Source organism: Stenella coeruleoalba (genome assembly GCF_951394435.1).
Source record: "Stenella coeruleoalba genome assembly, chromosome: 16".
In the NCBI taxonomy this organism is placed as follows: Eukaryota; Metazoa; Chordata; class Mammalia; order Artiodactyla; family Delphinidae; genus Stenella; species Stenella coeruleoalba.
In genome coordinates this window covers 68,834,499-68,858,710 of record NC_137162.1, presented here as the reverse complement: position 1 = coordinate 68,858,710, position 24,212 = coordinate 68,834,499, and the positions used below count along the sequence as shown (strand labels likewise).

Below are 24,212 nucleotides of genomic sequence, written 5' to 3'. Positions count from 1 at the left end.
AAAGATTAAGTAATTTGACCCCAAATCACATGGCTGGAAGGTAAATTAGCAAGTGTCTGCATAATGTCAAAGCCCTTCCCACAAAACCTTTTTCCAACCCATGCACTGGCAGAATTAAAAATCTGAATACTCTCTACTGGGTTTTCAATATTTTACTTATGATATTAGTGACATGACCACAGAAAGTGAAAGGAAACCCAATTAACCAAATTATTTTATTGTTAAATATGGAAAATGATGTTTGCTAAGATAAAGTCAGTTCACAGGAATATAGTATTCCAAAATTTGGAAAGGATATCATAAACAACAAAAACTCTATAATTTATCAGATATAAGTAACTTATCAGATCTCAGATGGGATTTTGGAATGGGATATACTATATTAATATAAACATCCTATTACATCAATTCATAAGAAAGCGACTACTTATGTTGCATTGTTTTTATTTGTTTCAGTTATACCAAGGTGAAAGAAAAAGCTAACTAGATTACTTTTACTATATTAATTAAAAACAACCACCATTTGGGTTTCTCTGCTAATCTCCCAACTGAATGAAATTGACCTTTTAAAAATATTCTCCTGAATACACTTTATGCAGACTTGTAATATTTCTGCATTTTAAACTACAACTCGCTAAGTGTCCTTGCCTGTCAGAATTACCACAGAACAAAAATCAGAACAACAATTAAGTAAAACTTTTAAAACCACTTGAAGGGAAATGTGTTTCCTTCTAAAGCCACATGTTAATATTCTTCGTGGTATCTTTAATAATAGTTTTGAACTTTTCATGGCAGTTCAAAAGTCTGGAAGGCAATTTTTCTTTCAAGCTATTTAAAAGCATGGTTTTTACACAGTTGAGTCATCATGAGTTCAACCTATTGAGTCACCTGCTTACAGCATCTACCAACCACAATTTACTAACTGCAGTTTCCTCAAACTTACAAACTGAACAAACTCAGGAAGGCCTGGGATCTGTTAATGTTTTCCAAAGGAGCAACTGAAAATATTCTTTCAGAACAGCCGAAGTTTAAGAAAATAAAACAACAAAAAAGCAACTTCCTTGCTCTTGATGAGCCCTCCACCTATGGCAGTCTCACCCTACCTTGTGAAGAGGGAGAGAAGGAGCTCAACCTAAGAAGGAAATAAAATTATATGCTTGCATAATATTTTTTGGAAAGTAATCTACTAAAAGTAATCCCTAGTCAACGACTATTCTGATCATAGAGTGAACATTTATTTTTAAAATATAAAATGCAAGAGATATAACTTCAAAATTAATACCATGCCATACACATTCTGGGGCTGATTTTCACTATTTTCAGTATACTGCTATGGAAATGATACACCTATAAACTTGAGAACTATTATACCATACTTCTCTTTTCTCAGAAAGAATGAATACAATCTAGTCCAAGTTGAAATAATCAACAAATCCTGTAACTTGACAGACTTGGATCTTCCAAGTGACTTAGTCTTTTATCATATGACCCCAAGTAAAGTATCTGTTCCTCTCATTGAGTGTTGAGCAAATGCAAATACATGACAAATGTGTTAAGTTATTCAGAGAAAAGGAGGGAGTTAAAACTACAACTCAAAAGTATCAAAATACAAGAACATCTTAATTACCTAGGGCTGTTAAGGAAGATAGTATGCATAATGTACTTTACCAAGATTTCCAATCACTGCTTTGCTATTCCTAAAAGGGTAAGTTTAACTTACTTAGAAAATCTAATTAGAAAAAAGAGAACATATACTGAGACATGCCAAATGCTTATTACAGTTTATATCCAAAAGAGAGCAAGTTTTTAAAATAACTTACAGAAATAAGAAAATTTATCAAAATCCTACTAATTCTGAAAATATTTCTAGAGTTCTTTCATTAAATAACATATTAAACCCAATTGTAGCTTTTTGTCAATACTCACAGATATCATTATTGATTACTATGTTATGATATAGTCATAATTATCGACTGATATAAAGGATTATTGCCTCTACACCAAACTGTCCCAGAAAGACAAAATTTGAGTTGTAACTACGTTTTAGTTTCTTTTGTAACCTCTTGTGCTATCAAGCTCCCAATCTACCATCATCATACTTTTTAAAATTCTGATTTTGACCTTTCATTTGCTATGGTAGAGGAAACCAGATTAGATAATTTGTTGGAATTATGTTTGAAACAGTCTCTAAGAGTGGGGCTAAGAGCTCCTCCTTTGAGTTAAACATATTAGAAATATATTTCATTCAACAAGATTTTTGAATACCAAGTATAAAATTACTATGCTAGGAGACTGGAAATACATATAAGAGTTTCTGCCCTTGAGGATCTTGTAGCCTGTAGGAACAGGGACTAATACACAAATCACTGCAATACAGATTATACAGAGTTTTACATATAATACAGTGGTGAGAAAAAGAAGGTGGGGAAAGATAATCTAGTTAGGTATATCAGGAAAGGATCACAGAAAAGGATATCTGAGTTGGGACTTGAGGAAAGCATGGATGGGTACCTAGATTCTTGAGTTGAAACTTCAAAAATGCAAGGGCACCTACCAGGCTATGGTAGAGCAGAAAAGAAGGGCTTTTAAGACAGGGTGAAATACATGTGCAGACATACATAGACGTAGATATATGAAACAGTATGGCCTGTGTGGAGAACTCTAAGTACAATGACATAGATTGAATGAGGACAAGGGACTGGGTGAGCAGAGAGACCCTACTTGGAGAGCTCTCTAATAGTCTAGCCAAACGAGGATGGAAGCCTTACAACAGAGATGAGGAGGAGGGGACGGACATATGCAATGTTAAGCTATTTTTGGAGGTCAACAAGGGCAAGAGAGGAACCTAAAACACTCCCGGCTGTTGATCTGAGTAACAAAACGGGGTAGATACAGTTACACCATTAGCCAGGATACAGAATGATTAGGAAGAAAGACAAGGTTTGAGTTAACACAGTCGGCAGTAGAAAATATGGGTTTCACCTTCTCAATGACATCCACAGGGACCACAATACTCTAGCCTGCCTCTCCCTTCTCCATGCCTAATTGCTCTTACTCTGCTTTACTTTTCCTTTTGGCCTAGCAGTAATTAAACCATCTATCATACTGTACCACTTAATTATTACTATATTTATTATCTACTGTGCCTCTTCTAGAATTTAAGCTCCAAGGGGACACGAATTTTTGTCTAAACAATGCCAGGCATATAGAAGATGCTAAATAAAGATGTTAAATGAATGACAGTGTAGCAAGGAAGTCTGGACTAGAGTTACAGATTCAGAAGACAGGGTTTTTAAATGATAGTGAAAGCAACTGGAAATATGACACTGCTTAGGATGAGTAGTGAAAAGAGAAGACATCAAAAAGGAAGACTGTGGAAAACCACCCACCATTAAATCTGCAGAAATCTTTTCAGGGAAACCTGAAAAGAGATGTCACAGAAGCAGTTAAGAATAAAAGAATATCCAAGACAGTGATCCTCAGTGTTAAATGCAACGGTCCAGTAGGATAGGAATGGGGACTGGAATAATATGTTTGATATTTAAGAGATTATTAGTGATCTTAACAACACTAACATTAGTTTTGTGGGAGCGGAACTGAATTTTTAAATTTACTTTTGCTTGGGACTACCCTGCCAGTCTAATGGCGAAGACCCCACGCTCCCAATGCAGGGACTACTGGGGGGGGGGGGGGGGTGTTGGGGAGGAAGGGGAGGGGAGGGGGGAGAGGGGGAGGGGGGAGAGAGGGGGGAGAGAGGGGGAGGGGGGAGAGAGGGGGAGGGGGGAGAGAGGGAGAGGAATAAATAAATAAATTAATTAATTAATTTACTTTTGCTTAATTTAAATTTAAATAGCCACATATGACTAGTGGCCACCAATAATGGGCAGCACATTTTCATGGGGTAAAGGTGGAGAAAATAAATAGGACTATTCCAAGATAAGAAATTAAAAGGTAGATGTGACAGTAAGACAAAATCATAAGAGAGTTAAGGTGGTGGTTAAGAATGACTGAAATAATGTATCACAGGAGAGATATCTTGGCTGGAAATAAAATGAAGAGAAAAGTAGCAGAATGTAGGAAATTCACCAATTATGTGACCACTGGTGAGGTGGTAAGGTCTGTGAATGACATCTATTTTGTGCTGAAGGTTTAAAAAACAATCACTTTGAATAGGCTTCATGAAGCTACACGTATCATGAACTGAGATTTACCCAAACAGACCTACTTATTTTCTGAACTCCTATCATATTTATTCTATTTATCACAAAAATTTTATAGGGTACAAAGTTTTTTCCTACACATTATCTCATAGACAATGGCAACACTATCATGAAACAGGCATCACATAGCTAACTTTAAAGATGAAAAAATAAAAAATTGTTAAGTGCTTATACGTCTTGCTTAATATTTCAGACAGTAAGCAGCAGAGTTGGGATCTGAGTCCAAGTTGGCCTATTCTACTACCAAATTCTGATATTTTAATAGATGTAAACTTTTGCCTCCCTTCAAAGAGCCAAAATTCCCTAAGAATATAAATTTTATATATGTGTACTTATGTATATGACTAGATATCTTAAAACAGAATCTCAGTAAATTTGGCAACTTATTCTTTAAACTGTTGTGTGCTGATTTTCATTCTTCTCTCTATATTTTTTCATTTGATTAATTTGTAAACTATTTTTGATTTTAATAATATTTGCACTAATCAGACACTGTTAAGTCCTTGGAGTTTGGGGCCAAAGGCAGAGCTACCAAGCTGTGCCATCATTCAAACTGAACTCATAAAAAATTTAAGTACAAAGCTGTACTTATACCTATAATGTGGAACAAGACAGAATGGGAAAGAGATACCTTGTAGTGATCAAGATCAATAAAAACTAATTAGTAGTTCAGCCTGCTCCTTTACAGTGCTGGTAGGGAACATCATTAATTAACTACACACCCTTGGCCAGAATAGGGCATCACAATCCTTTGCAACATTAACAACATGCCAGTTAGACTCTTCCAACCGATACAAGTGTGCCTAACTGATATAACATAAATGCAATAAACTTTAAGAAAATTTCTCAACAATGGGCTTTGTTAAGCATTGGAATGAATTGTTAATATATGATGGAACTTAATTCCTTGAAAATAGGAGTGAATGTGGGAGAAACAACATAAAACCTCATCCCTCTGAGGTCCTTCAGATACTGCATTTTTGTAAGACTGTATAATGTCTTAAAGGCCTTTAAGCTTGAAGACTGTACATGAGGAGGCCTTATATATCCAGGCCTTACTCATCCACGTTATACAGAATTTTCTATTTCCCCAAATGGCTACTCTATAAATGGCAGAGGGGAGAAGGGTTATTAACGGGAAACAATAACATGTCATTTCTATGTAGAGTACCTGACTTCCAGGCAAAGAACATCTAGAGAAGCACTGAATAAATATAATTTTTAAATGCCTTATTATTTTACATACTTATAGATTTGCAATATATAGGTATCCCTATATAAGTACAAATACGATGGAAAGATATTAACCATTTAAAATTAATAACCTTTATCAAATAACTAGGTCTAAAGATCTCCAAGAATGTGAGTGATATAAGAATTTGGTCTGGAATGAGACTGAACTGGTAGAGGATTATGATTAGCCAGGACAAAAACCTCACAGTATCAAGACTCAAGAGGAGGCAGAGCTTTGTAACACTGAGAAAGGAATGATGCCTCTTCACCTTTAGGGTGCTCAGAGAATCTGGCAGGCCACTGCTTGCTGACCACTTCTAAGTTGACTTGACAAGACTGCTTTGAAGGCTTCCACTTTTCTAGGTGTCTTAATTTATATTCCAATAGCTCTAAATAAAGTGGCGGAGGGCACTGGAACTGTGTGGAGATGTTTTTTCCCATTAACATAATAACTAGGAAGCGGTGCTAAAGGCATTTAACTGTTGGAAAGCCTGGAATGCCCACCATCCTACAATTCACTATAAAACAAAGAACCAAATAGTACCTGTGACCGTTAATTTTACTTATCAATTTGGGTAGACTATGGTACCCAGTTGTTTGGTCAAACGTCAGTCTAGATGTTGCTGTGAAGGTGTTTTTCAATCAGAAGAAGACTATGAGTAAAGGAGATTACCCTCTACAGTGTGCATGGGCTTCATTCTATCAGGTGAAGGCCTTAAGAAAAAAGAATGAGGTCCTCCAAAGAGGAAAGCATTTTGCCTTCAGAGTCAACATCAACTCCTGCCAGAATTTCCACTGTGGGTGTGACCTGTGTATTTCAGAATCCCTAGCCCCCACAAGTGCATGAGTCAATTCCTTAAAACTCCTCCCCCATCCCCTTTCTCGCTACACACATACTTGTATACACACACATACCCTATGGTTTTGTTTCCCTGGAGAATCCTAACACGGTACCCTATTGTGAAACATTATTAGCTTTCCTTATCTCTTTCCCATCTTCTAAACCCTTGCCTTCTAAGAAAAAGTAAAACCAAAAAAAGAGAAACAGGCAAATCGCTGGTATTACTACATCAGTTGATTCCACAGTACAGAACACTATAAACATACCTCTACTTTAGAACTTTTAGCACATTGCCATAATTATATTTAAATCTCTCCCCCTGGCATGAAAGAGAACCAAGTATTTTATCTGTCTTTAAATTCCCAGTAGCTAGCAAAGTAACTGGCACAAATCAGTAAATGAATGACTGTATGTTACATTTCAACAATCACTGAACTTTTTCCCTTGCATCTTAAAAACATAGCTTCTCTAAGAGGCAGGTCTACGCCTAATAATTTAATGACAGGAATTATACTCCAAACACTGACAAGTGCTTCAGAAAATGTCAACAGTTAAGCAGAACAGTATATTTTAAAGTATTTATCTTTAGGGTTAACCATCATTTGGACAAATTATGCAGTTGTAGAAAAGTGGAAAAGACAGACACCTCAAGTAATCAAAATAGACATATACAATAAAGGAATAAAATACAGCCCAGAAATAAATTTTAGAGTAAATGGTCAACTGATTTCCAACAAGGGTGACAAGACTATTCAATGTGGAAAGGACAAATGGGGCTTGGAAACTTGGATATCCACAAACAGAAGAATTAAATTGGATTTTTACCTTATACTATCTAAAACATTAATTTAAAACGGGTCAATGACTTAAACGTAAGAACTAAAACTACAAAACTCTCGGGACATTTTTCATGATGTTGGAGTTGGTAATAATTTCTCAGATATGATACTAAAAGCATAGGCAATGAATAGCTACTATTAAGGAAATGAAAAATAACAAGTGTGCTCACAGATATAGAGAAACTGGAACCCTGTTGGTGGGAATGTAAAATGGTGCAGAGCCTGTGGAAAACTGTTTGGCTGTTCCTTAAAAAGTAAAACATAAATTTCCATATGCTCTAGCAATCCCATTCTTAGGTATACTCCCGTAAGAAGTGAAAGGTAGGACTCAAATATTTGTACACCATTATTCACAACAGCATTATTCACAACAGTTAAGAGGTGGAAACAACCCAAATGTCCATCAACATATGAATGGATAAACAAAATGCGACAAATACATACAATGGAATATTATTCAGCCATAAAAAGGAATGAACTGCTGACACATGCTACACAGGTGAATCTTAAAGACATACTATTAAGTGAAATAAGTCAGTCACAAAAAGGACAAATATTGTAGGATACCATTTATATTAGGTATTTAGAATAGGCAAACAAAGTATAGACCAAGAATAGAGAAGTTACCAGGGGCTGGGAAGAATAGGGTACTGGGAAATGGGGAGTTATTGTTTAATGAATGAAGAGTTTCTATTTGGGATGATGAAAAAGTTCTGAAAATGGACAGTGGTGATGGCTGTACAACACTGTGAATGTACTTAATGCCGCTGAATTGTACACTTAAATGGTTAAAATGGTTTTACTGTTACCTTCTTTTAAACAAATGCCCCTTATTCCTCTACTCCAAATGGACAGTGAGGGTTGAAGTCAATCACATGGTTGACTCAACTAAAAAACTGTTAAAATGTCTCTGACTAGTCACCATTCCATCTTCACAGGAAAGGTAGGTGGGTTAGAGTTTATGTAAGTGGACCATCCAACACCCATTCTGCTTATTCACTGCATCTCATGCACTTAACCAGCCCTGCTGTCTTAGTGGCTTAGCTAATTTATATTCATCCTGAGACAATTTAGGGGGTCACCTATTCTAAGGACAGGGGCATCCTCTACTTCTCCCACAACCAGGGAAGATTCCTTATACCTCTCTGGTGTCCGCTACGTACTATCTTTTGCCTACATTTACATTTGTATTTTTCCATGTGCTTCCACCATTAGATTATAAACTCTCTGACTAGTGTATTTGTATGCTTGAATACAACACAGCAGGCCCTCAAACATATGAATAAAGAGCCCCCAAACGTTATTTTATTGACTAAGGGCTAGTGCTGTTTTGCCTTTAGTCTGAAGCCCAGAAAGACTTGGATTTTAGAGACAGTCCTTTTAACAAGAGGCTAAAAGGGCTTTGTTTTAAAGTATTGCTTTTCAATTTTAACTTTGAACAAATCTTTGAGCAAAACAGAGAAAACTAGGCAGCTGAGAAAAGTGGGAGAGAGCAAAACATCTTAATCTGTTTGGATTCTTGCCTAGGGAACAAGTGAGTCTGAAAATGATGCACAGATTTGGGGTACAGCTTGATGCCAGTATTTGAAAAGTCTAGGGAGATTGTGCAGGCAATAAAATTAAGGAAAAATTTAATCTTATATTTAGAAAAGATGTCAACCCTAAGAAAAATAACGAAGTGCCAAACAAAAGAATGATGTGCAAATAAGAGATGTTTCCTGTTTGATAGCGCACAAAGGCAGGGTGGCATAGTAGAAAAAACATCTTGGAATCTAAAGTTTTTGGTTCAAGTTCTGTTTAGGCTACCACTAGCTGTGTGAACCTAGATGCCAAATCACAACTTCCCTAAACCTCGCTTTCTTTGCCTGTAAAAATTGCTATCACATATTCTCTCCCTTCCTCATATTTCTTCCTTCTTCTCTTTTCAGCCTCTCATCCTCCTACACTCCCACCCCTAGTTTACCAATTAACACAAATATTAGACTTAAAAGGTCCTGCGAAGGAGGGAGAGCTGGTGGGCGAATTGACACTGACACACAAAAGTCACGTGGAAACTAGTATTATGAGAAGCAAAACCTATGATTAAGCAGAAAAACCTGTCTGCAGAAAGAAGACTGAGGAAGGGGGTGAGAAGAAATATGTAACTTGAGTTCCTGACCTTCTAGTTCCTAACTCCATTCCAAGTAAGGTTCAGCTGTACTTTTCTGCAGTTGATGTCCATGACATTTCCTGTTGTATCTTTTTAACAGGCCCACCACCCCCTTTTAAAAATTAAATCTAGTTTAAATGGGTTTCCATTTCTGCCACCTAGCCATTGTAAGTTAGACTTCTCAAAGACTTGTGTGAATTAAATAAATTCATATATGTACCCTGAAAGCATTATATGTAATTAAGATAATAATATAATCTGTTTTCCTCATAAAGTAAACATAAGAATTAACTAAAATAATGCACTTGGAAATATTTTGGAAAATGTTGAACCTTATAAATGTAAAATATTAACAGCACACTGAGAAATAAAATTTTGACTTTGGGATTTTTAAATAAAAGGGCTGTGCTTTAGTAAGAATTCCCGGTTGGGCAAAAGGAATAAGTAAATAGTATCAACCTATTTTGATTGGCAGAAAGAAATTGGCAGAAATCTTTCTCAATGATAACTAAGTGATGGCTTAGAATCTTTGGAATCTGATGTCTACAAGCATAATTTCACATACTTTAAATTCATAACAGCAGCCACAAAAAATTAAAAAGGGACTGGCAGATTTTTCAGCATATGATCATAGCAGATTTGTGACCAGGAGAGAACTATCGCAGACTGTGACTTATAAATGTTTTTAATCTGAATATTGCAGAACAGCTCATACGTGAGCCAAATTTCAGTCAAAATAACATGTTCCTGAACTTCATGAATATATTTTCAACACACCAAGTTTTGCAGCCAATTTTTACAAATGAAGAACTCCCTTTTTAATAGCAGCAGACAATACACATCGGCATACCCGATTTGTAGGACCTTAAGCACGTTTCACAACTTTTTTTGAAATTATGGCAATAAAGAATCATGCAGGCGGGGGGAGATAACAGTATTTAAACAAGATGCAGAGCAAAATTACTGAATATTAAAACATGATGTACCAATTTAAAATTTTTAAAAAGCCTACTTAAATAAGGAAGTAACAATGATTCTGTTTTAGCTTCTGGTTCTGCTTTTCTTGTAGTCCATTCTACTTTCTAGGCTTCAGCTTGGCTCCACTACTGCAAGCTGTCACTTTTGACTAGAAATGGAATAAAGCCAAGCACTACACAATAGCAGCTTCCTGCTCTGGCCTCATCTCCTAGACCACCCCCCAGGCCAATGCCTGCCCACAGATGCTGATCCTACCAAGCCAATATTCCACCAGCAATCAGTTCACAGCTATGGCTATGATCCTGTATTTTTTATACTCTTGGCACAGTGTATATCCTACAATCTCACAGTTCTCATTTTTACTGACATTATGGCAACAAGGCACCTCTAATTTCAATCAAATGCTAATATGAAGGCAAAGTGAAATGCACACAAAAACTCATGGACTAACTGAGAACGTGCTCAACTCTGTCAAAATATAATTCAGAAACAGATACAGAAAAATACAGAATAGAAAGAAAGCTCTCAGTAGGTACTATTAATCCAAACAATCCTGTTATTCCAGTTTTGCATAATTTCGATTTGCATCTGGCACTGCCTGGCTTAATAGTTCTCTCTTTTCAGATAAACCTAGATTTAGGTTGAATGTCTTTTATCCCTGATAAAAGATATCCCTAATATCATTAGCCAGGGACTAACTTGATCAGGTTAATGTTCATCAGAAATATTTGTTTTCCCACACTGAGCAAGTTCACAGAATTATGGCTTTAAATGTTGGAAAGGAACTTCAAAGGTCATTTAGACCAACTCTTATTCAATGCTAAGAGGACTTCCAAACTGTAGTACTACATCCTCATGGCCTCCCTCCAGAGCCAAACAAAGAAAAACAATTCTGTAATTTGCTGCATATCACTTATACTTCTTGAGATAAAAATAACTATCACAGCAAGTAGAGCTTATGCCTTTCCCCACGGGGAAAAAAGGTAAGGATGTGTTGTGGAGAGTAATCCCACAATAGGGTTCTGCATCTTTTCTAATATCATTTTCTTAAAACAGGAGTTTAAGAAGTCACTGAGGAATCTTATCTAAATATACTTTTTAAAAAGGGGGAGAGGGAAGAAGAAATACTACTACAAAGACATGTTCTGTTACACAGTGACCATGGCTTGTACCAACACCGAAAAAGTTTATCTAGCACCAGCTGCAGAAGGAATGGTGAGAGTTCCAGAGAAGACAAATAAAACAGATTGTTAAAAGAGGCGCAGATGGTGGCAGAGAAATGTCCAATGGCTGCATATGGTAAGAAGAGAAAGGAGTTTCAAATATCTACCACAAAGATTTAAGACTCCATCTATAAAAAGGGAGATTTAGAGCATGTCTAAATAGCAGTGACCTTCTATTGAGCAGTTTCTATGTAGTAATAAGCTCATTTTAAATGTGTCATTCACTTAATCTTTCTAACTCTGAGATGGATAGTATATTAATCTTATAGATGAGGAAACCAATTATTGGGCATGCTTTAGACTTTCCCAATGTCACATAGCTAGCAAACGGCAAAGCTAGGATTTGAAACCGTATCTGCATGAATTGACTTCAAAATTCATAGCTAGGCTGATTATCTAAGACAAAAGATGCCATCAATTAGCTCCTTCTGATATAGTACAATAACCAGATGTCACTGTTATGTAGAAAATTTTGTTTTTGTTATTCTCTTGCTTCAAAGCTTCCAACAATTCATAGGGCCTACAAGATAAAAGTCACTTAGTAACCGTACTTAGCAATCCTTTTCCTCTTTTATCTGACCCCACAATACTTACTTCTCTGGTATGATGTCTATATTCAAAACCAAACTCTCTTCTCTAGCTAGACTGATATTCTACTGACCCCTAAATCTACCTCATCACTGATCACGCAATCCTTTCTGCTAAATGTCTGCCTCACTCTCCCTATCTTTCACTTCCATCTCCATTCAGAAGAATCCCATTCAAGTTTTACCCTCTTCATGATACTTCTTTATACCATTTCAATCTCTGCTGGCTTCTTTCTTTTGTATTCCTTAAGTCTTTACTATGCATTTTTGGCTCCTTAAATCAAACTTATTTCAAGGACATTTTTAAAAATCTAAGTTGTTATCACGGATTATAAACTCTTTGGAAACTAATAAGGACTATGACTTATACTTTTATTTTTTTAATTTATTTTTTTGGCCACACAGTGCGGCCTGTGGGAATCTTAGTTCCCATGCAGGATCTTAGTTCCCTGACCAGGGATTGAGCCTGTGCCCGCTGCAGTCGAAGCAGAGTCTTAACCACTGGACCACCGAGGAAGTCCCTTTATCAACTTTTTAAAACCATCAAGCACCTAAGCAGGATGCTATGAATAGGGAAACCACATAATTTAAATAACTGCTAAATGAATGAAGTCAGTTGGGATGTTTCTAACACCAGACATTTAAAAATTTCAAGGGTAAGTCAAAGGGAAGTAGAGTCTGAGCATAAAACTGCCATTTAAACACTCCTTTCTGGGGAAAAAAAAAAAAAATCAAGTGAGTTAACAGTAAGTGGAGCTTCTGTTCTGAGCCCATCTCTCCCCACCTCAACTCAGGAGCAGAAGCTCTCATTCTCGAGGGTGGGGTGTGAGCACACTCCACTCCCATATCCTAATAGGAGGTGTACTTCCGTTATTTCTTATAAGTACCTATCTCTCAATACCAAGTTCAGTTATCATTACAAAACAACAAACAAAAACCCACCAATTTCTATCATAAAAATAAAACAACAGTTTTCTAGGCAGTTTCTGAAAGTCAATTTATTTTTTCCTTTTAGTAAAATTAATGAGGGAGCAGTAATTTGACACCAGAAAGAACAAATCTGAGAGTAATTCTGGGACAGAAACATTTACCTAACTACATAAATCCTGTACCAGGTCAAATTCTCATTTCCTCTACAGGAATGTTAGTTTAAAAATGCTCTAAAGTGATATATCTATACTACAAATTGAAACGAGAGTAAAGAAAAGGGCAAAAAAGTTGTCTTTTCTCTACCCACCACAGCAATACTAACAATGAAGTTCTGTTTACTTCCTCTCTAAACTATTAGCAATATCGACATAGTTCTCTGGGGAATAAATCTGCTTATAAGCCAAATTATTACCAACAAGATTTTCAAACTTTTCAGTGGCTCACTTATGTCAAATACTTCACTCAACAAAATATAACATTGAGCAGGTAACAACCAAACAACTAGTTGATTGTTCATCTAGGCTGACTGAAGGCTAAATTTCACCTCACTCAAACTCATCTCATCCTGGTAGTGAAGCAATTCCAAATAACAAAAATTTAGAAGGAAAAACATATATGTCTCTGCTACACTCCACTCCTTAAACTATTTTTAGTAAACCAGATGTGTTGAGCAACAACTAACTTAGGGATATTCTCAAACTGCAGACAATAAATTTATGTAATCAATGATGGAATGTGGTTCAAAATAGACTCCAACTGAAAAAACAACTTTCTCACTGAAGGAGCATATAGCAATGATAAACAGACCCAACACAGTTCAGACACTTGCATTAAATAATATAAGACTCTTCTCTGTTAAAGTCCTTAATCAATCTTTAGTCTAGGAACTAAGAAAATACTCAGGTTTGCTCCACGCATTCCCTTCAACCAGCAATTCACAGCACAATAGTACTATATCAAGGACTTAGTAAAGTAGTTCAATGTCTGTATTTTGCAATGATAGAAACTGAAGTATTAGTAGTCTTATCTCTGAACTTTTAGCACATTATAATGACCAAGAACTTCAAATAGGTTCATTCCTTCAGGTCTAGGATGATTCTACCTTATTGTAGGGAAAATACCTCTTTACTATTGTGTTGGCCAAAAAGTTCCTGTGGGTTTTCCGTAAGAAAACAGAAAAACCCAAACTTTTTGGCCAACCCAATACAGTGAATTTTAATATACAATAAGATAGACATTGGGTATAATTTTAAGCCAGCACATTCTGCTTCAAACCTTTAATGGTTTTCAACTAGTGCCCTTTGTATTATTCCTTTATTACATTTAAAAGCAAAAAGGATTGTGATCCCTAGAAAACAGTGGACTAACAAGCCAGACCAACCCAGATTAATTGATATGAGTCATGTACGATTTTCAGGTAAGAAATAATCTCTTCTACATCTTCTATGAGGCAACCAACCTGAAACTGCAGGTGTGTGCATGGCCAGAAGCCAAAATCCAGGACAAGATGATTTCAAAATCATGCTAAAAGTTCAATGTTCATATTTCATTATCAAACTTTTTTACATGAACTTGATCAAAACTTCAAATTTTAGTGGAAAGTTTTTTAAAACTTCTGTACTCATCCTCCAAAGTAAAGCAACCATACCACAGAAATCATAGTAATTAAAAAAAAAATGAAAACTATAAAAAGCATCTTTAAGAACAAATAATTTGTTTTTTCCTCCTCCTTCCCAGCCAGCTGAGAGACATAGAATCTGAAGAGCTCCCTCCTACTTCCTCTCTTTTTCCCTTCCCCCTTTACTTCAAAGAAAGTTAATTGCAGCCAGGCATGATCAGGAAATCTGAAAGGAGGAAGCAGAAACTCATTTGTGTGCAAAAGGAAGGAAAAACAGAATTAACAATACCATGGTACGCTGCATCAGCAATGTATTAATATGCATTCATTATATTGTCTCTAAAATGTTGATTTGATTTCTCTCCTCATTCAACTTGCCTTCCAAAATACTGAAAACTATAATCTATGATGGTTGCACCCGGATCCACCAACCGCACGTAACTTAAAAAAACGACCAAACTGCGACTTCCTTTGGTGGTCCAGCGATTAAGACTCCATGCTCCCAATGCAGGTGGTCTGGGTTCGATCCCTGGTCAGGTAACTAGATCCCACATGCCACAACTAAAAGATCCCGTGAGCCGCAACTAAGACCCAGTGTAGATAGATAGATAAATAAATATTTTTAAAAAAGAACAAATCAATTAACTTAATACATGCCATCTGATACTCAATACACTGAAGTCATTCAGAGAGATAAGTGCAAACCAGTGACCTAAAAGGGAAAGGATCTGTATTAATTCTGAGTCGTGTGTTTCCTAACCATTACCTTACAATATATGTTATTGTGACATATTAAAAAATAGGGGGCTTCCCTGGTGGCGCAGTGGTTGCGAGTCCTCCTGCCGATGCAGGGTACACGGGTTCGTGCCCCGGTCCGCGAAGATCCCACATGCCGCAGAGCGGCTGGGCCTGTGAGCCATGGCCGCTGAGCCTGCGCGTCCGGAGCCTGTGCTCCACAACGGGAGAGGGTCACAACAGTGAGAGGCCCGCATACCAAAAAAAAAAAAAAAATAGGGCTGCACCACTATAAAGGTAACTAAAGGGAGCGTACTACTACAGAATAAAATGCTGAGCACTCAAGGAGAAAGATGGTGAATGGGAATTCCCAGTATAAAACTATTTAAACAGATTCACAATGAAGCATCACTTGTGGGAATTTTTCAAACAAAACTTAGGTGTACTCTATACAGAAAGGCCATTTCCAAAGAAGACTTTCTTCCCCATCCCACATAAGAAGTCTACAAAGGACAATTAACACCCAGATTCAGAAGAAACTGCCTCATGAAATTTAAAGAAATGAGAAAAAACAAGGAGACCATTTAAAAAACTTGTTCAATTTTCCCCAAACGCCCTTCGACTTACATATGGTTACCCTAAGGTTAAGACTTATCAAGGCACTATTTACAAAATCTATGCCAGGAACAGCTGCCATGTTTAACATGCCAAGGAATTTAATGTACTGTTTGGACAACTGGTTAGAGAAAAGCATTGTGGGATAAAGCCACTCTAATTACATGAACTCTAAAAGTATTTTCTTTATGTAGAGTATGTCTATATTTTATAAATTCATTTAAATAAATAACTTTGAAAACCTAGACTAAGCCATCTTCAGTCTCTGGAGTAAATTTTCATTCAAAAAATTACAGTAGCTGTCAATAATTTACATACTGGAGAAACTTTTTATATTTTTAACCTGGTTAAAAAACATTAAATATAAAAATTAAAATGTATACAAAAAAGCTTTACTGTATACCATTTATTACTTCTAAAACTCTTAAGAAACACTAAAATTAAGGTATGCTGGATCCTAAACCAAGTGCTGTTAGTGTAATTCCTTCTGATCTCTTACAACTGAGAATTCACATTACTTGTGAAGCGCAAATGGTTAAAATGTCAAGTGAATCACATCACCTTTGGAAGATCATATCCTTCTAGGCCAGAGGTCAACTTACCTATACTAGCAGGGAAAATATAAATAGCTAACAAAGACAATCATACACATCACCAAGTCAAATAAGACTTTAGCTCTTAAGCCTTTATTTCTAATTCTTTCAATCACTATAATTTTAATAAACATGTTGTAGAGTTTTAGGCCACCTGGCAAGAGTTTATTTTTAAAAGTAATTTCTACATAATGATTTCAGTTCTCTAAATCAAATCCAAGCTTCTACAGTGCTAATCAGCAGCCACAGAATTAAAATACCGAGGCAGAAGGTTCCTTTGATTTTTACCTATACTCACCTAGGCTAATTCCCACTAAAAGACTGTTAGAAATGAGACAAATAAGGCTATAGCAAGCTAAATGGCATTTACAACCAAAACCAAAACAAAATAAAACCCGAGGGAAAAGCTCTAACACCTCCAATATTAAACTGGAACTGCTATGAATTTTTAGCTGTAAATACTGCAAACAAAGAGCAAAAGGTAACAGTACAAAAATGAGGCCATTTAATGAACTGTGAAAAATAATGTGAAGAGACAAAAACATACCCATGTAGACTTCAAAGTAAGAAATAACATTTAATCGAGAGAACTATCATCTACTTTTGGTAGATCTAATAAAAGCGGCACATCACTACTAATTCCCTAAGTATTATAACTTCACACACAGCAAACCACTGCTCATTAACTCAAGCTCTTGTTCTTTCCATGGAAACAATGCCTCTATATTTTACTTTTGAAAAACAGTAACTATTCTGAAATGAAATAGGAGTATGGACTTCCAGCTCTATTAAAAAAAGAAAGTCAAACTAGATCACTCATACTTTCTTTCAAGGCACTTATTATATTATCTTAAACATTTAAGTAAAAAAAAAACCTATAAAATATACTGATTTAATTCAACCTAAAATCCAAATATACAAAGAAAACAAACTTCTCTGCATTTTTACTTCAATCTTAAAAAATTAACTGATAGAACTTAACTAGAGATTTTAAAAAACATTTAGCTTACTACTTTTGATATGAGTTTCTTTACATGATTTAAATCTAAAAACCTACTAGAGAACGTTTTTTCCAATTAAGTGTATTTGTATTTAAATTGCAACAACTGGGAATTAAAATTTAGAAACTGAACAATTCAATTAATGACAACCTAAAGAAAAATTCCCACTTAAAAAGAAAATGAACTACTATTATGCTAAACTGATATGAATGTATATAGTAAACACTAATCTCATTTAATTACATTAATGACTCAATTCTTAACCTTTAGAGCTGGAGACAAAAATAATTTATACTAATATCTAACCAGTTATTTTCTAACAATGAACATTTTTTAGAATGGCAGGGACTTTTATTTTGCTTACTTGTGCATGCGACAGGATGCTGGCTGGCTCATAGTAAGTTCTCGGTATATATTTCTTGACTGGATAAATGAATCATTTATCCTATAATCAAAATTTATCAGATGCACTGGGTTTATTATACACCTTGATGTTAGCTAGAATTGAATATTCTAAAGAATATCTGAATATCAGCGAAGTTTAGTGAATAGTTAATTTTTTAAAGCAACCTAAAATTTCTTACCTGGTAGGGCTGAAAGGCACTATCTTCAGTTAAAAAATCCAGTTGTTTATCTACAAGGAATTCTACTGCAGTGATTGAACTGGGTATACTTTTTTCAACCAGGGGTTTGAAAGTCTGGTAAGAGAAAAAAAAAAATTCTAATGGTTATTTTCTGGATTTTATCCTCAAAATGTGAAGGGGTATATATAAATACAACCTATTAAAGTCATTATCATAATGGTTTTAGGATACCAATTGCTATCAGTTTTCATATTATAATCTAAAGTGATGCTTTTATCCATATAATAGAGTACTTTCTATTTATTTAAAAGAAATGAAGATTTTAAGAAATGATATGAAAAAGTTCCAGTATAAGTCCCAGTTTATTTTAAAAGAGGGATATAATCAAATATACATGTGTATAAAAATTTCTAATATAAAAAAAGAGAAATTGCTTCTGAAAAAGTAAACTGGGTAGGAGAGCATATTACCCCAACTCTTTAAAATATTGTAAGTATTATTCTTTATAAAACAGAGTAGTTACGATTTACATGTGTAATTTTTTCCCTAGCTCATTCACATCAAGAAGGATTTTATATGATCAGGATGCATCTGGTCTTTTAACTCCACCCCGTGTACTACTCATCCCCGCCCCTGCCCCAAGCACAAATAAAAATCCAGCTGCTTCAGTAAGAGCAGCATGGGGGAAGGGTGTAGGAAAAGAAGGAGGTAAGAAGTATTACACAAAACCGACCTTTCAGTAAAGTCTCTCCAGATTTCCACTATTAAAAAACAAAACAAAACACGGGCGGGGCGGGGGGGGGGGCGGGGGGAGTACATCCATGGTCATTTGATTGTTTTAAAGGAGACTCAACTTTTACATAAAGAAATTTACTCATATCTTGGGGTGGGGGTGGGAGTGAGCGAGGCAGGAGAGGAAGAGGAAGGAAATAAAGGTACTATATATGCATTTTTCTTATGACTATCAGAATCACTTTCGAATAGACGCAGTCTGAATAAAAACCAAATACATTATATCCATGATACTGCTTTAAAACTTTAAAAATATTCCACCATCTTAAAAACATAGTGGCTTTACTATAAAAGAATCTAAGTTTGGAAAATGAAATAAACAAGGAACTAAGTTGCTAAACTACCTATATCACATGGGGAAATCTTTCTTGCTACAGGCAACTTCTGCGACCATTTGGATGCAAACCAAAGCTTTCGGCACAGACAGTAAAAATCCCCAGGAGATCCAAAGCCGCTGTATTTCCCCCTTCTCTTATTTATGTATGAAATAAATCTAACATCTTACTAATCATAACTAATAAACACTCTGGGGAAAAACTCTTCAAGATTTTAAATTCAGAATGGCTCTTAAGCTGTTAATTTCTCTATTTAAGAAATTCTTTTTAAAGCTTTCAATTCGATTCATTGAGGAGTCTGTGTTTTGAAAAAGCTAAGAACACAGAGGAATAAATATTTTAAACATGCCTTATTTCTACACTATCCACACCATGAACTAATAAATGATATCTTCTTTCACAAATTAACATGAAAAAAATTCTCTTACACCTCCACCTATTTTCAGTATTTATGATTAGAAAACCTAGTCACAGTAATATCCTCCCTCCCATGTCCTAGGTCTAACCTTTTAAGTACTACATATGTATCAAAAGTATTTTTACTGGGGTGAGAAATTACATTTTCAAAACAGACATTCCCCCATTATTTAGCTATCTCCTGCTACTGTTGCCATCTAACATTTTCCATTTACCATAACTAAATTCCTTAGTGTAATATGTAACATTTTCATATTATATCTTTGTTTAGTTTTTAGTAAACTAGAAAACACTGGCACCTTCTCAGGAGAACATTTAATCCTTGAACTTTATCAAATGCTCTATTTCTTTTTAAACAGTACCAAGTCGGATCAACTTGGGAAGGTTAACAAAAAGGTCTACAAAAGGTATTATCTAAGTGGCTAAAGATACAATTCAATTAAGTAGGATCTGGAAAAAAAGTAAACTTCTCCAGTCTTGAGTGCCTCTTTCTTACGCAAATAATACAGGTGGTTTGCATTTCCTATGAGAACTAGTCATTTTATAATATGAAAAACATTCTTGTGAAGAGAACCTCTCAGAACTCAGCTTTTTAAGGTAGGTCAGAGTTCTAAGGGTAAATTTCAACAGGCCAATTTATCATAATTTAAATTACTGAGTTAGAAAAAACAAAGGTTTAGTTTCTAGGCTAAAATAAAGAATTTCTCATTTTAGGGTATCTAAACTGAAAGCCACTGGTAGAATTTAGCTATCAGAAATGTTAAAAGACTGGTTTATAATGGTCTATTTCTGATACATGAAGACTTATAATAACCATGTACAAATGGAAGTCAAAAGTATACCATGCTTCTTAAATATTAGTAAACAGGGCCACGACCTGCAAATTTTAAAATGTGCAATTACTTTTAAACTAAAAATATGTTCCCACCAAGTGCCGATAAATACTTTTATAGTACTTGTTAAAGAAATGTTTTAATATATATTAAACAAGCAACCCTAAAAATATGCAACTGTTCGTACTTTATGGAAAAATTAAAGACAAACAACATATAAAGCTAAGAGTTAAAAATACATCCTGATTCCCTAAAGTGGCAAGTCAATGATGTAACCATTATTAACTTTTGTATCCAAGTCAAACATAACCATTTCAAAGACATTATTAGCTTAAAAATAAAAAATATTTAAATAAAAGCGAATGGATCCTACAGATTTTTATGTAGTAAGTATTTCATGGGTCTAGGTGCACTGGAATGTAAAGTAACTAGAACTCATGCATAGCTAAGTAATTCAAGACTCTAAAGATATACCATTCTATGAGGAACTTCCACAGCCTAAGGGGAAGCAAGGAGCTACCATCTGATGAAAGTCACAGTAGAATATGGCCCTAATCATAAAAAGACTATTATTCTAATGCTGAAAAAAGCCTTTGAAAATCCAAATTAAAACTACCAATTAAACAAAACACTTTTTCAATTTTATTAATGGATTGGGAGTTCTTTTAAGGTCCTTTGTCTTTGTTAACTGTACTTTAAAAATAGTATAAAGCCAAAATAAATACTTAGTTGAGAGTCTGCATTTCTAGTAGGGCCTACCACGCTATAGGAAGAATGCTTAGAACAACTGTATCCTGTTTGGGGCTCCATGCTGCACCACATTCCATTCACATGAGGAAGAGGCGAACAGATGAGCCCTCCTCGAAAATACATTTTTAAAATAAATCAGCTGCAGTTCTCAAACATAACTCAGCTGCTCAAACAAACCATGTTAAACCTCATCATTTAACATTTAATTGGAAATTCATGGAGTTTATGTCTACAGTCTGAGTTTCTAACAATCTCCAGTTAACATTTAACAATTCCTTTTCCAAGTGAAAAAAATCAGGCTCATTAACTACAAAAATCTGATATAAATCTCCCTAAAGGAATACTAAAGCAGAAAACAATCTAGGATACATTTCAGAAGTCAAGGTTTAGTCTTAAAAAAAAAAAAAAAAGACTGGAGTGACTCGAAAGAACAAAGTCCAAATTCCCACCCAAGCAGGTCTATTGAAAAACACGATACTGTTAGAAAACAAGTTGGGGGTGGGGAAAAGAATACACCACAGAAGAAAACCCTCACAAAACAAACACCCCTACTTCCCTTAACACATTATATTCTAAAACCCTAATCTAAAACATTTCTGCTATAATACTTTAAACAACTGAGGTCTTTTTTTTTTATCTTTACAGTGTTATGAAATTACTGCACACACAATAAATCTCTTCCTAAACAAATGAAATCGTTAAAAATTCTTAAAACTAAGAACACTAAGGCTGGATCTATAAAAGACAGTGACCTTAATTCCTAAGGCTGAGAAGCAAAACCAAATGTAAATTAAGACAAAAGAAAAAGGAAGCAGAAAAATACAAACCGTACTTTGTTCTTGAGAATTTTAAAGTATCTTTAAATCTCATATATCCACGACAAGGCTTTAAAGGTCAAGAAGTATTGCTGACATTTCCATTTTGTTCTTGAGCAGTATTTTTTTTTAATCTAACCTAAATACTTCTTAAGTCTTAAAAAATCACAGGCAAATGTCTCTCAAACCAAGCATTTCTAAGCTTACTTGCAGCGTCGTCATTGTATAGTAAGAAAAGCCAAGACCACAGAACGAAGCAGAGGCTGTAACCTAACAAGTCTCCGACGAGCAAATGACGATTTTCTGTCTGCTCCGGCTCGGTCCTGGCAGTGATGAGGATTACAACTCGCTCTTTGTCATCAGCACTGTGGTGTTAACGACTAAGAAATCCTGCAGCTGAAGCACTACTGCATCCTCCGATCTGGGTCAGGATAATTTCTCCCGAGGTCGCTTACATAACCAGTAAGATACTCCAAATAGAGAGAACAGCCATCCATCAGCTAGAGAAAGCCTTTTCCCACTGTACTCTGCGTGGAAACACACTGCAGTAGCTTCCAACAGTGCAGACACCCAAATGAGAACGACTACTTGGCTTAGGGCACACTGAGAGAAGGGAAGAGGCGGTGCTCTGTAAACTGTAACTAATCCTCCGTCACAGGTGCTGATGGAGTCACTTCCAGCACGAGTCACATTACTGGTGATTACTCATTTGGCTGCGCCATAGAGACTGGCTCATAATTTTAACAACAGACAAAGACAGACTAGTGGCGAGACTGAGAGCTCAAGTTTACTGTCTCCTTCATAAAGCAAATGCAAATACAAAGTTTTTGCTTTCCAGATTTACCAAGGGGAGAAAGTGCAGAAAACAAGTAATGTGTAAATATCTCTCAAGCTGGAAAAAATAAAGCATAACTTTAAACCATCAAAAATACTTTCAAGTGTGTTTTCAAGTAAATAGTTTATTTTTAGTTTAATCATTTCTCCTTAGAAATATACTGACATTTCTAAAAATGCAGGGAAGAAAACAGTTTAACATTTCTGGAGTAATTAAGTTAAATCAAATGACATAACCAACAATCTCACTGACACTTTACTCAAAGGAAAAACGCACCGGTAATGTTTATTTTGGCAGATTAAAAAATATTCCTGAAACATTTTCATTGTTTATAAAAATAATTTAAATAGTTTACAGTTATAAAAACCTATAATGGCCACACATGGCTACTGAGCACCTGACATGTGATTAGTCTGAATTGAGATGTGTGCTGTATGTATAATAAACACACTGAATACAAAGAATGTCAGATATCTGCAAGTGCAAGAAAACATTCACCTTTTTTTTTTTGAGACAATGAATACGACTTTATTCGGAAAGCCGGCAGACCAAGAAGGTGGCAGACTAGTGTCTCTGAAACACCATCTTCATTCACCTATTTTTTAATGATGTTTGTGAATGGTCTTTTATTATAAATTTGTCCCAATGTTAGGTATCTCAATTTCAACAAATTTAAAATTTTACACTGATTTTTTTAAACACCGCACACACAACCATTTTATCAAATTATGTTAAAAGAAAAACTTCCAGACACCAGCCAATGCCCTGTCCCTTTAAATCTATTCCAGATGTATCAATTTCATTTCAAAGAAAACATCAGGTTAACTACTGAAAAGCAGATATTTTAAATTTAGTCTATTATGGATTGCACTTAAAATCTCAATCAATCCTGTTTTAAGGATGAAAGAGAGGGGTAATGATTATTCAATGAATGTTAGTAAAGGGACTTCCCTGGTGGCACAGTGGTTAAGAATCCACCTGCCAATGCAGGGGACACGGGTTCGAGCCCTGGTCTGGGAAGATCCCACATGCCGTGGAGCAACTAACCCCGTGCACCACAACCAGAGAAAGCCAGCACACAGCAATGAAGACCCAACGCAGCCAAAATATAAAATACAGCATCCCAATAATTCATTCATAATTAATTACTTAAGACGTGAACATAAAACATATATGGAATTAAAAGAATTCAATGTAAGTTTCCAGAAGAACAACGAGTAATATGGCAGCCTTATTCTGAGCCACAAACAACCTCAAATGTTTGATTCAGATTATTACATTATAGACTA

At 35.4% G+C, this 24,212-nt stretch overlaps 1 protein-coding gene across 8 annotated transcripts in view; it reads right to left on the bottom strand.

Moving 5' to 3' along the window:
* The window catches only part of JMJD1C (jumonji domain containing 1C), a 308,561-nt gene that overhangs the window by 53,961 nt on the left and 230,388 nt on the right, over positions 1-24,212 (bottom strand). For 5 of the 8 annotated variants that reach the window (XM_079900215.1, XM_079900218.1, XM_079900211.1 and 2 more), the window contains exon 3: positions 18,147-18,260. The exons of 1 other annotated variant lie outside the window; for it this stretch is intronic. Coding sequence is in view for 3 of the 7 variants with exons in the window: in XM_079900211.1 (XP_079756337.1) it covers positions 18,147-18,260 (114 nt within the window). In the remaining 4 variants the exon portion in view is untranslated. Of the gene's footprint in view, positions 1-18,146; positions 18,261-22,100; positions 23,302-24,212 lie in introns of those variants that run through there. 2 more of the 8 variants (XM_079900217.1, XM_079900216.1) reach the window with 2 other exon arrangements.